This window comes from Sminthopsis crassicaudata, chromosome 3 (assembly GCF_048593235.1).
Source record: "Sminthopsis crassicaudata isolate SCR6 chromosome 3, ASM4859323v1, whole genome shotgun sequence".
Lineage (NCBI taxonomy): Eukaryota > Metazoa > Chordata > Mammalia > Dasyuromorphia > Dasyuridae > Sminthopsis > Sminthopsis crassicaudata.
In genome coordinates this window covers 592,792,545-592,804,655 of record NC_133619.1, presented here as the reverse complement: position 1 = coordinate 592,804,655, position 12,111 = coordinate 592,792,545, and the positions used below count along the sequence as shown (strand labels likewise).

The following is a 12,111-nucleotide window of genomic DNA, read 5'->3' as shown; positions in this document are numbered from 1 at the left end:
TTAAAAAAATATATAATTCCATCAAGTTCTGGTATGCAGGGCAGATTCAGAAAACTCAAGAAGTTGAATAATTTGCCTAATACTAATTATACTTTTTCTATTTTCATTTGGTACATCTTACCAAAAGGTATCAAAGCATTCAAATAAACACCAAATAATCATTCTAGGAATTTTTTGCTTAACAAAATTTTCCATCTGTTCATCTGACCAGAATTTATGCCATCTTACAGACCATGCTTCAATAAAACAATGTGAGGTCATGATGTCTTAAAAAAAAAAAAAATTGAACTGGACATTGCCAAATAACTGGATCATAGTGATTGAGAGACAGCTTAGTGTCTGAGCAACACAGATTTTAGTATCTACTTCAAAATGTATGCTGACTCCTTTCACGGCTGAGAATGCTCTGAAATCCTGGCCTGTATACGAGTCTCTTGATGGAATCAGATTTGACACAAGCATGCTATTGATCACTTCTCACCACAGCAAAGGACAGAAAACATTTACTACACAAACCACATATCCATTTAGAGGGGTGGGCATCACGAGGCACACTATACCTGATTGCCGAGGAAGAACTATGGAAAACAAGGGATAAGAAGGAAGGATGAAAGAAAAAAAAATAAAACACATAAGAACATTTGATCAAGTTAATATTAAATTATGAAAAACCACTCATTCATGTTACCAGTCACTGGTATCAGCCACTTGTGCCACTATCAGCTTGAAATGGAGCCCTTTGGGTTGGGATTAAGGTAGATTCAGGTGATCCTCAAGTCCCCCCTTCCACTGTACAATGGCTCGGCTACACACACACACACACACACCCTTCTGCTGAGCACCCGCTTATCCCTATACACCCGAACATCTAAGTAAATCTTTTGACTTAAACTATAGTGATTTTTTTTCTGTTTCTAAATCAGAAAGTGCTAACTCAGGTATCTAAACATCTAAAATATAATCTGGCTGTGTGGTTTAACTTTTACTTTTTTCTGTACATAAGAAAAAAATAGTGATGATTAATCCATTTTCTCAGACAGTCGCTGAAGAAAGAAGCACATTTTCACTTATGAAGATACTGTAAAGACTGATAAAGTTTCTTGCTGCAGGAAGACAAAGAGGAAGAGGGCTGGCTTTGGCTCAGAGCTCTTGGAGCCTCTGCTAGATTAGGGCCTCTAGAACTCTGATGCTTTTGAGATTTCTAGAAGGTCCATCTTAACCAAGACAGCCTGACTGGCATTGTTTACTTCCCCTGCTACATTTGCAAAACTCCACTAACTTCAGCTGAAGACTACAAGGGCTGGTTTGGTAAGACAACTAACTTCTTTAGAGATTCTGTTTCCTACATCTATGACAGTGAGAGGAATGTGCTCTGTTAACTTGCAGCACATTCGTTCTTAGTGCATGAAGGCTGCCCCTTACTGACTCCAATGTACCTGGAAGGTTTCTACCTAGGATACATCCTCATGTTCACATCCAACAGGGAATTGGCTTCTTTCCAACAAATTGCTTGCAGTCTTGGCAACTACCTGTTTAGCCACCATTTCACTCAATGCTTTAGATGGTATCAAGAAAGGAAAAGAAAGTCTGCCATTTCTCCTCCCAGAAGGCTCCTGATGTCTAGCAGGGAGGTGGTTAGTCCTGAATGCAGCTCTATTTCTCAGACTGAATGAGGGCAGGGGGCCTTCAGTCTAAAAAGGAGGACATGGAGAGCTCAAATACTCTGGATCTGAATGAGGCCCATTTGTGGACTCTGATCCAAATCCTTCACAAGGCACCTCCCTGTGCTTACCCGATACTTGTTCTCCCCGATCTGCTCCACTTGGAATCTTTTTGCACACTTGCACTGAGCCACTTGTCTCGTGACCTGTGAAGGGAAGATAAGAGGAATAGCTCAGCACAAACCAGTAACATACTTCACCTCTTCAGATAAGTCACACAGGCCCTTTCTAGACTAAGGTGTAGTGCTGTTCCACCTTCAGGCACAGGCAGATGAGCTTAGTCTTTTCTTGATGTCCTTAAGTCTCTCAGAATGGGCTCTCTGAGGGCAGTGCAGCATCCCGTGGGATCTGAATACTGCTTGATTGGACAAACAGTACAGACCAACTCTCTCTGGAGCACAATGAGAGCCAGTGTGGTAGAATAGAAATATCACTGGACTTTGAATCAAGAAATCCTCCCCTACCTCCCAAAAAACGGAAAAAAAGTCCCAAGTTCAGAACCTGTTTCTTATCACTTTCTATAACCATGAGAAATCATGTAACCGCTTTTTCCTCTATGATCTCATCAGATGTTGCCAGTTTTTATCATCATCTCTTCACAAATAATTCTCAAATCCACATATCCAGTTCTAGTCTTTTGTCTTAGCTTTAGAATTTTTTGGATTGCCCTAGAGCTATCTCAAATACAGAATCCATATCTTCCCATTTTCTCACAATCACTAAGGCATATAATCCCACACATCCAGGTAGTTGCCCAATCTTGTTAATTCCACCTCCACAACATTGCTCCCATGTTCTCTTCCCTTTACTCCCATGGCTGACACTCTTGTCCTAGCCTTTTTTACTTTTCAATTGAACTACTTGCATAGCTTCCTAATTAGTTGCCCTTCATTCTCCATTCATTTTGATACTGTCAGGGCCTCTTGTCCAACCTAGGATCAGTCATAAGTTGTGGCATTTAAGATCCTTCCTAGCCTGGCCTTCTTTTCTTACATTCCTTCTTTCAATTCAACCTATATCTCTCTCCTCCCTTCTCCTCTCCCACTCGTCTGTTTGCTGCTTCTCCCCTGTGATATTCTGTCTCTTAAGATCACTGGCTTCCTTTGGATAACAGTGCAAATGCCACCTTCTTCAGGAGGGCCTGGGTTGGTCCCCTGGTGCTTTCTCTTCTTGTAGAAACCTTTTCGGTACATACTGCATCCCCCAGTAGAATTCTAGACCCTTGAGGGCTGAGATCCTGTTGCCTTCTTTACCTCCTCAGTGCTTAGCTCAGTTCCTGGCACATAATACATGCTCGTAAATGCCTGTTGGTTCTGAATTAATTTCCTCCATTTTAAAAATGGGGAGACAAATACCTCACAGGGCTGTCTATCAAACATGATAATATATATAAAATCCTTCAGAAAGATGTTATTACTACATAAATATCAGCTGTTATTAATTTCACTGTTATTGTTTCTTATTACCAATCTAGCAACTTAGCATCTCAGAACATCTAAGCAACTAATGTATGTTGAATTGAACTGAATGTTAATGTGAGGTGGCTAGACCAAGAACTACCACCTTAGTTGTTAATATATTTGTACTTTGAGACATGACCTCATGACTGAGGTAGCAAAGATGGGTTGTAACTGGTTATGTATGAGTCTTCTTGCTTATGTACATTCCTCTATATCCACAGAGACGTAAGTTGCCTAGAACTGGTATTAAGTACTGTGGCTGATGACCAATGGCTCAGTGACCAAAGGGGCCCATTAAAGTCCTGAATTTTTGGTTATCAAACTCTCGCAAAGATCTCCGGGAGGGTGACTTACTTAACAAAGAACTCCTTGAAACTGGGTTTCTCTCAGATAGGTCTGAGCAAAGGGATGAAAATGTCACAATCCAGCCCCACCTAAACAACCACTAAATCCCGTTGTTGCCATTTGAAACTAGGACTACAAAAACAAGCAAAGTAAAATAACTTTATACCTCATCTTCAATCTTGTCTGCATCAGTTGTTGGTCGGTAAGCATCCTTATTAGGATGGAGAGCAGCCACAAATTCATAGTAATCAATATAGCCATCACCATCTCGGTCAAAAATATCAGCTACGGCAGTCATTTCTAACTTGGTGGTGGGGAACTCTGAATTGAAAAAGAAATCACCTTGTGAAATACCACATGGGAAGATTCCTGGAGGGCCAAATTAAAGCAAATTGTGACTATTACCAAATACCAGAGAACCCTTATTTTTAAAACACATTTAATTTAAAATTCCTATTTTTGTGAAATGAGCTTTCTACACTACTTCAAAATTGTTTTTGTTCTTAGTGAAATAACACAAGTTCCTCACCTCTTCCAATATTACAACTATTTTTGCTTCTCAAATGATTTCTTCCCTTTGCCTAGAATTCTTTTTTAAAGAAACATGGTTTCTCTAAGCCAACATTTTGCTTATTTCAAGCAAGTGGAAAAAACATTCATAGGGTTGTTTCAGAGCTGTGAAAAGACTCACTGGATGCTAGAATCCCATCAATGAATTCTTGCCGGGTAATTTTTCCATCTTGGTCTTTGTCAATGCGTCGGAAGAAATCCATCACCCGGGACTTTTTGTGATTCATCCAGCGCATGTACTTCTTTCTCCAAACATCAAAGTCAAAGTTTGCGAATTCCTTCAACTGGACAAACATGACTAGGGATCAATATGACTTGAGAGTTTGGTTACAGGGAAAACTTGCCCCCAAGCAGACTGCAGCTTTCACACACTCAGTAAAGCCATGCAGGCCTTTCTGGGGGAATGAGGAGGAGGGGTTCACCAAAATTCATAGTTGAATATGACTACATTCTGAAAGACATAACTTGGCTATGCTGCTTAAAGCCACAGTTACTCACACAAGCTGTGGTGTGGAAGAGCAGCAGGACAGACACCATAAGTAAACAACTGCCATGAGGGAAATGCAGCCTATAGTCATCAAAATAAAACAGGCAGAGAATGCTCAGCTTTTGCTCTGGGCTTTTATGAACAGCACCTTCTCAGACTAAGAGGACAGGTAGACCTTATTTCAGAATGGTTGCCCTCAATAAATCTCCAGCTATTTGGGATGGCATGGATCCCAAACAGAAGGATCCAAGCAATGCAAGCTGCATTCTCCAAATCATCCCTATAGGATGCCTTAGATTGTTCTCCAGGGCTGAAGCATGAGAACCCCAACATGGCATCCAAGCATGTTGTTATGAAATGTGAACAAATTGCCAACGAAACTGGCTTTTAGTTCTAAGACTTTGTGGAAAATGGCAAGCCTATGCAGGATGCAAGGCAGTTCTCAGACATTTTGACTGTTTTAACTCAAAATGCCTACATTGCTTCAACCAACAAACAAAAAGCAGTTCCGTCCTCCACCCCTTGGTTTTCCAAACTTCCAAAAACTTCCAAAGTTGGAAAGAACAGAAGAAATCATTATGCTTAAAATTCAATTGACCTACAGAATAAAACAAACGAAAAACAGAAAACAAAACAAAAACCACTCACTTCTGGGCAGAGCTGTTTTGTTATGCATAAAACAAACAAAAAAGATATTATCAGTTTTTTACAAAGAATGTGAAGAGCACTTACTACTGGGCTTTAGTAAAATGGGTGATGATACCTCAAAGAAAGGTCTCTTTCCCCAGAATTAGTGAGGACTGACCAACTGCCCATCCACAGAAATCACCTCTGTGATTCCACTGCTAATATGAAAGCTGCTCAATCACATCCCCTCTTTATTTTCCTGATTCTAAATTAGTACTTGGTGTCTGTGTGAACAAGATTACAGGCTTCATTCTCATAGGAATCAACAACATTTTGTTGATGATGATCAACATCAACACACATAGACCTCTATTCCAAAGTCTCTTAACTCATCTAGGAACCTCTGGTCACAAGGAGGTCTGGGCCAGAAACAGTGGGGAAGACTCAATACAAAGTTCTTTGGACCAGTGGGAAAACCCACTTCCTACTGACAATGTTCAGAAGTGTCCTCCTTTTTTTTTTTTTTTAAAGACAATTTCCTCTTCCACCCCAAGGACATTACCTCTTCCAATCTGTCCAGCATGTCATTCAGTTTCCGCTGCCGTTCTAGGGCCAGGAGCCAGACCTGCTGCCAGCGAGCCGATAGCTGGTGGATACGGGGATTTTTTGCTTCAGACTGGGAAAGGAGTGGCATAGGAGGAGGAGCAGCCTGGCCCAAAGACTTTCCTAAAAAGAAAACCACATGGGGTGTTGGAGGCAAAGGAAAATTGAGCTAAGAAACAATGACATTTGTAGGAACAGAAATAATACAAGCACATTAAAAAGAAGTTTGTACAAAAATTTTAAGAGAAAAGGGGATGGGAGAAATACAAGATAAAAACCTTTAAATGCAGAAAATAACTTATTCAGACATATGCATTTGCTCTTCCACCAAATCATGGCTTCTCTTTTTTGTTAATTTTATTCTATCAAAGTTACGAACCAATTTTGGTCATAAGAAAATATCAATCAACTGTTATGGATGTGGCTATGCCATGTGGTAATTTAAGGCAATTCCAATAGACTTGGGATGGAAAATCTCATCTGAATCCAGAGAGAGAACTATGGAGAGACTGAATGTGGATCAAAGGATAGTATTTTTGCCTTTTTTGTTTTTTTCTTTCTCATGGCTTTTCCCTTTTTGGTCTGATTTTTCTTGTACAACATAACAAATAAAGAAATATGTTTAAACGGATTGTACATATTTAACCTATCTCAGGTTGTAAATTGTCTTGGGAAAGGGGGAAATAAAGAAGAAAAATTTAGAACACAAAATTGAAAAATGAATGTTGAAGACTGTCTTTATATGTATTTGAAATACTATCAAAAAAAAAGAAAAAACATCAATCCAACTGAGGAAAAAATAAATTTAAATAGATACTGATATGTTTTAGAAATAAATCAATGTAAATGCAATGTGGACAGTTCAGCAGGACTTGCTAGAGAATAAGAGTGAAGGCTACAGAAAAAGATTCACTCATTTATTCTCCAAATTTCATATGAACATATGGACAACTATTATATGTCCTTTTACTGGTCAAATTTCAAAATAAGATCCATTGGTGAGGAGAGGCAGGGAAGGAGGCTCATTAATATTTTTTGAAAATGAAAAAACCAGGCTTCACAGTAAAAGGGCCCGTCCTTAAAAGCAATAAAAATAAAAAGCAGGAAGCAACTCAACCATTTGGCTAAAAGGAGCTGGGAACATACGGTTACTGCGGGACTTTTCAATGAAAGGTGCATGAGCTGGTTCTACGGCTTTCCTCTTATATGTCTTTGTGACACGGTCTACATCGGGCTGTTTGCGTGTCATCTCTTCCATAAAAGCCTGTTAAGCACAAACAACAGAAAAATCCACTAACAATTATGTTCACAGGTCCCAGCTTTTTCTTGTTTACCAATATCAAGCTGACCCAGACTTTAAAGGGATGGCTGGCTGGCTACATTAACCACAGTACAATTCAAAAGGATGCAACCTTGGTATCATGTGTTCAGTCACCACTCACATATTTAATGCCAACATTTCATTGATCACAAGAGGCAATGATTTATAATGGATAGTGGCTGGATTGGAGCCAGGAAGATCATACATGTGACCAGAGGCATGTCGCTTAAGACTCCCCCATCTATAAAGTGAGTAAAATAATTTTGCATCACTTACCTGAAAAGGTTGTGAGGCTCAATCTTTTGTTTTGTACAATTAAAAAACCTTCAGAACTGTGGGGCCAATGATGATGATGTGGTAGGAGTAAAATGAATAAAAGGCAACCCTCAAAAAAAATGTATTTTTTATGGAGACAAGATTCCAACAGAGCTTTCCTCTGAAACCTTTGGTTTCAATCATAATAACAAAAACTTAGAGAATACCTATTGTGGACAAAGCTGTGTTCTAGACATTAAGAGAAATACTAAAATGACTGAAAAATGGTCCATATGTCCCCTGAAGGAGGAACTAGAATAGATAAGATATGAATTCAGCTAGTGAGACAAAGTAGAATGTGATAAGTGCCTGAGAGGTAAAAATGCAATGCAAAGAGAATTCAGAGGATAAGAGCTTCCATTTGGCTAGTGGGGAAAACCAGAAGGAAGAAAAGGGAATTATATGCAAGGCTACACAGAAGAGGGGGCATTTGAGGTAGAACCTGAAGGAAAGGAAAGTCTTTCAAAAAGAGGAGATGAGCAAGATGGGCATTAAGTCAAGGGGATATAAGTCATGGAAATCTGGTGAATAGCAAGCAGATCCACTGGATCAAAGCATAAAGTATATAAAAGGGAACATTATTGAAGAATTGTAATTAATGGGCATTTTCCCCTCCATTTGTCCAGATACTAGTCACAATCTCCTCTATACCTCACAAGTAATTCTTCATGAGCTGCTGTGATTTAAAAAAAAAAAAAAAAACCAAACTCATCTGGTGACTGATCCTCTAGCAATGTGCCCCTTTCACCCCTGAAAGATTGTAAAGGCTTTGCATAACTAGCAGAACTTTTCATTTCCATGCCACAATGAAGAAAGAAATTTGCTGGAGGTAGAGGGGAAAAGCAGGGGATAAAAATTTGAAAGTTGAGTCAACAGCCAGCTTTTACTTATAACCAAGCTGAAGGCTCTAGACTTATTTTAGTATTCAATGGAAAACCTTTGGACTTGTGAACAGGATAGTGATATGAACTATGCTTTAGAAATGATCCAGCATTGTATAAGATGAAGTGGAGAGAAAAAACAGAATGAAGATGGGGAAACAAATCATGAAGCTATCCATACACAGAGAAGGTAAAGAGAGAACACAAAGTTAAGATTAGGTTGGAGGGTTTTGGAGCTAGAGAGGAATTCAGAGATCATTTAGCACAAGTCTTTAATTTCTTTTCTGCTCTAAAACTATGGTCCTATGAGGAGCAAAGAAAGGTCCTGAAGAGAGGAGGGAAGAAAGATTTTCGTGAAAGTAGACAGGACCCAGGCCTAAGAGCAGGAATGTAAACTAGAGAGGAAGGGAGAGAGAAGGAAGACAGTTTTAACTAAAAAAAAAAAAAATTCTCTGTATCAGAGGAGCCTGAAGGGTTATCACATAGCCTCAATCTTCATAAAAAAACAAGGAGTGAGGTCTTCTGTTGAGAGTGAAGGAAATGTGTGGGGGAGAGAAGAACTGAGGAAAATGGAAGTTGCTGGGAACAATTATGGATGACAGGTAGGAAATGACAAGAAGAACAGGTGAACAGCAGTGAGGGCCTGGGGAAAGTGAAACAGCACCAATCATTTGGCTTGGTCTCCTATGCACATATTTCTCTGGGAGTCCATTAGGCTCACTAAGTGGTATTTCTAAGACATGTTTACCCTGGACAGGAAGATAAGCCATCAATGTTCTTAACAACAAACAGTAACAATGAATAATTCTCTAAGTAAGCAAAGAAAAAAACTTCAGGAAAGGAGAATGGGTTAATGGCTCAGGTACCTGATGCTCAGAGATGAGGGATTTGACTCGGTCAATATTTTGTGGGATTGGTTCTTGATCTCGTTGGATAAGGGTAGTCTCAGCCCACTGAATCCAAGCTAACAATTCTTCCAAAAGTTCAGCATTTGCAACAAGTTCTGAAAGAGCTGCTTCAAGACGCTGCTGATGCTGTTTTGCCCATGTCAGCACCTAGAGAACAAGAAGGACAAAGAAGGAAAGAGATGGAGGGAGAAATGGAGGCAGGGAGAGAGGGATGACAGGAGAAAGGGCAGCAGGATGGGAGAAAAGAGGAGAGAGAGTGTGAGGAGAGAAGGACAGGGAGAGAGAGAGAGACAGAAGAGAATATAAGAGCAGTAGAGAGACAAAGGACAAAGACCGAGGGGGAGAGAAAAAGATGGTGTTTGTGAAAGAGAGACAGAGTATATGAAGGAGAGAATGTATGTGTGTGTGTGTGTGTGGGGGGGTGGAGGGTGGGAAGAGAAGGAGAAAGAGAAAGAGTATCATAATAAGCCTTTATGTTCCAGATAGTTTCCTGTATGCTATATCCTATATTCTGCTAAATTATAATATATTTCTGCCAAAAATAAAGATCTCCCTTAGTGCTTTTCCTTCTATTTTTCTCAGGAAGAGAATGCATATGATATATCATTTATTAATAGGAAAGAATAACTATATCTTGTGGGCCTCTTCACACAGAAATACTATAGCAGGTACTCTGCTTAGTACCAGAGCACTAATTACTTTTTTTTTCCTTTACAGATTGGGCATATAATCATGAGAATGGGGGTGATGGCTAATATTAGAAGCAGCACTCATTCAGTCCCTATCGAAGTGCCCATGAGAATAAGAACTCAAAGTGCATTTTACCCAGAGCCAAAATGATGTTGGCTTTCTATTACTCTAGGAAGTTCCTTTCATTTGAGGTATTTGCCTTCTCCCTGACAATAGAAGCCCACCTCTTCAAACCGTGCCCGTATAATGGTGATCCAGTGTTTGATGGTGGTAACACAATCTGGGTGGCATACTGCCAGGATTACTTCTCCCATTGCCACGGCTGCATTCACATCCACTCTCTTTTCCTCCACCTTCTTCATGAATTCCTAAACAAATATTCCAAAACATGAATTAAGGAATGTATTTTCTCAGTGACTACTGGCAGTTTTGGGGGAGGGAAGAGTCACATTCACAGGGAAAAAAAGACAAGGAAAAACTTGCAGCCATTATTCTGTTACTTTCACAGTTTTATTCAAAAGCCTAGTCTTTTCTGCAGCTGGCTCCTTGTTTGCCCAGATCTGTGAAGTGCAGAGATTTGGGCCTCACACACAAGAGGGGCTTGTCTCTGAGGGTCAGGGAGCCACTACAGGGGGCACTAGAGGCCCAGTTTAGTTGTGCCAATTTAATTATCACTTTTCCATGTTTTTTAAAACTTTTAGATTTCTAAGAGTAGTTTTAGGCACAAATAACACAATAGTGAACTCTTATGTCTGAAATGTGGTGAACTCTTAAGAAAACCTTCTCCAAAACCACAGGGTTCAGCTATACTTAAAACATTACATATGGACAACATAATATAATGGGAAAATCAAAGTGGGAATAAACAGCTGGTCTCTTCCTTGGGGCAACTTAAAACAGTTGGCACCATGCAATGTCCTTCAGTCTAATTAGCAAGTCCTGTGGGACCAGAAGAGGCAAAGAACTCCCTTTCTCCCAACAGAGGAAATAATTAGCCTTACTCTTTGAAAAGGGCAACAAAGGTTAAAAAAAAAGGAACAAAAAGAACAAAAGACTATTTTTGTTCAGAAACAGTTCAGGAGACAGAATCTTTAAGGTGATTAAAAAAAAAAAACTAGCCATTTCCTTCAGAATAGGTAACTCTTATTCTCACTAGACAAGTTTGAATAAGCCCAAACTGGGATTTCTTCCATTTCAGAAGATGCTTCTGAACAAAGAGTCTTTGGGTGCAAGGTGGGTTAGCTGCTATCAGCATGTGCTCAAAAATTATTTCCCAAAGTGCCTCACCTTGTGTACATCGATGAGGGACTGTAAGGCTTCTGTGTCATCAGGAAGGGCTCCCCGAAAGCGGAGGGTCTGCTCAGCTTCAGAAAGCCATTCCAATAGCATGTGGACTGCATTTCGAAATTCTTCTGCCTAGAGGGGACACCAAGAGTAGATGAAAGAAGTCATCATCTGTGACTTGAGATCTACAGCAGGAAAAACATCTCAGGCCTATTAATTTTTTTAACCTATCCTAAGCAAGAGGAAATATTGAAAGGTATCACCGTCTAGTGGAAAGAGTGTTAGATTTGAAACAAGTGGTTCTGCATTTGCAAATACATTATCTGTGAGATTGTGGGCAAATCATTCCACCTCTGTTGAAGATCCTATAATCAGTCATCTCTTCATTTGGGGGCCCTGTAATCCTAATAAGAGAGGGAGTGTTGGACAAGAATATTCAGAATAGGAATTCCTGATTTTGTCCTGCTCTAAAAGCAGGGTGATAAGCCAGGTACCTCCATGCCCATGCCTAGAGATGCGGGCACTCTTCTCATACCTGCTTCAGGGCATGCTCTAATCGGGTCTGCTTGGAGACTGAGAGCTTGCATACAGTATCCCAGCGGGTGCTGAGCTCTTGAAGTTGTACCCGCACCCATGTGGTGTCATCCCGGCTGTTTTCAATCAGCTCACGCCCAGACCGCTTCAGGACCTGTACAGTCCCAGTGCGCTTTCCCAGCTCTTTCTGGAAAACCTGCAAAAGAAAAAAGGTATGCATTAGGCTTTCAATATCGAAGAGTCTGGAAGCATGCATAGATCAGATGGATCACTGAGTAGGATTCCTCAAAGATGCTAGAGTTCAGAATCTAGGATCATTATACATCTTCTGACAGACTAAGTCAATTCAACTTGACACAAAGACA

The 12,111-nt window shown here is 40.0% G+C and overlaps 1 protein-coding gene across 8 annotated transcripts in view; it reads right to left on the bottom strand.

The window, feature by feature from the left end:
• MACF1 (microtubule actin crosslinking factor 1) overlaps window positions 1-12,111 on the bottom strand; it is a 255,446-nt gene that overhangs the window by 14,432 nt on the left and 228,903 nt on the right. For 6 of the 8 annotated variants that reach the window (XM_074305230.1, XM_074305222.1, XM_074305225.1 and 3 more), the window contains 10 exons: window positions 11,748-11,942; window positions 11,216-11,344; window positions 10,153-10,296; window positions 9,197-9,385; window positions 6,960-7,077; window positions 5,773-5,936; window positions 4,218-4,380; window positions 3,693-3,847; window positions 1,793-1,867; window positions 561-578 (listed from right to left, as the gene is read on the bottom strand). In XM_074305230.1, the coding sequence (XP_074161331.1) occupies window positions 561-578; window positions 1,793-1,867; window positions 3,693-3,847; window positions 4,218-4,380; window positions 5,773-5,936; window positions 6,960-7,077; window positions 9,197-9,385; window positions 10,153-10,296; window positions 11,216-11,344; window positions 11,748-11,942 (1,350 nt within the window). The remainder of the gene's footprint in view (window positions 1-560; window positions 579-1,792; window positions 1,868-3,692; window positions 3,848-4,217; window positions 4,381-5,772; window positions 5,937-6,959; window positions 7,078-9,196; window positions 9,386-10,152; window positions 10,297-11,215; window positions 11,345-11,747; window positions 11,943-12,111) is intronic. The other 2 variants (XM_074305223.1, XM_074305226.1) reach the window with 1 other exon arrangement.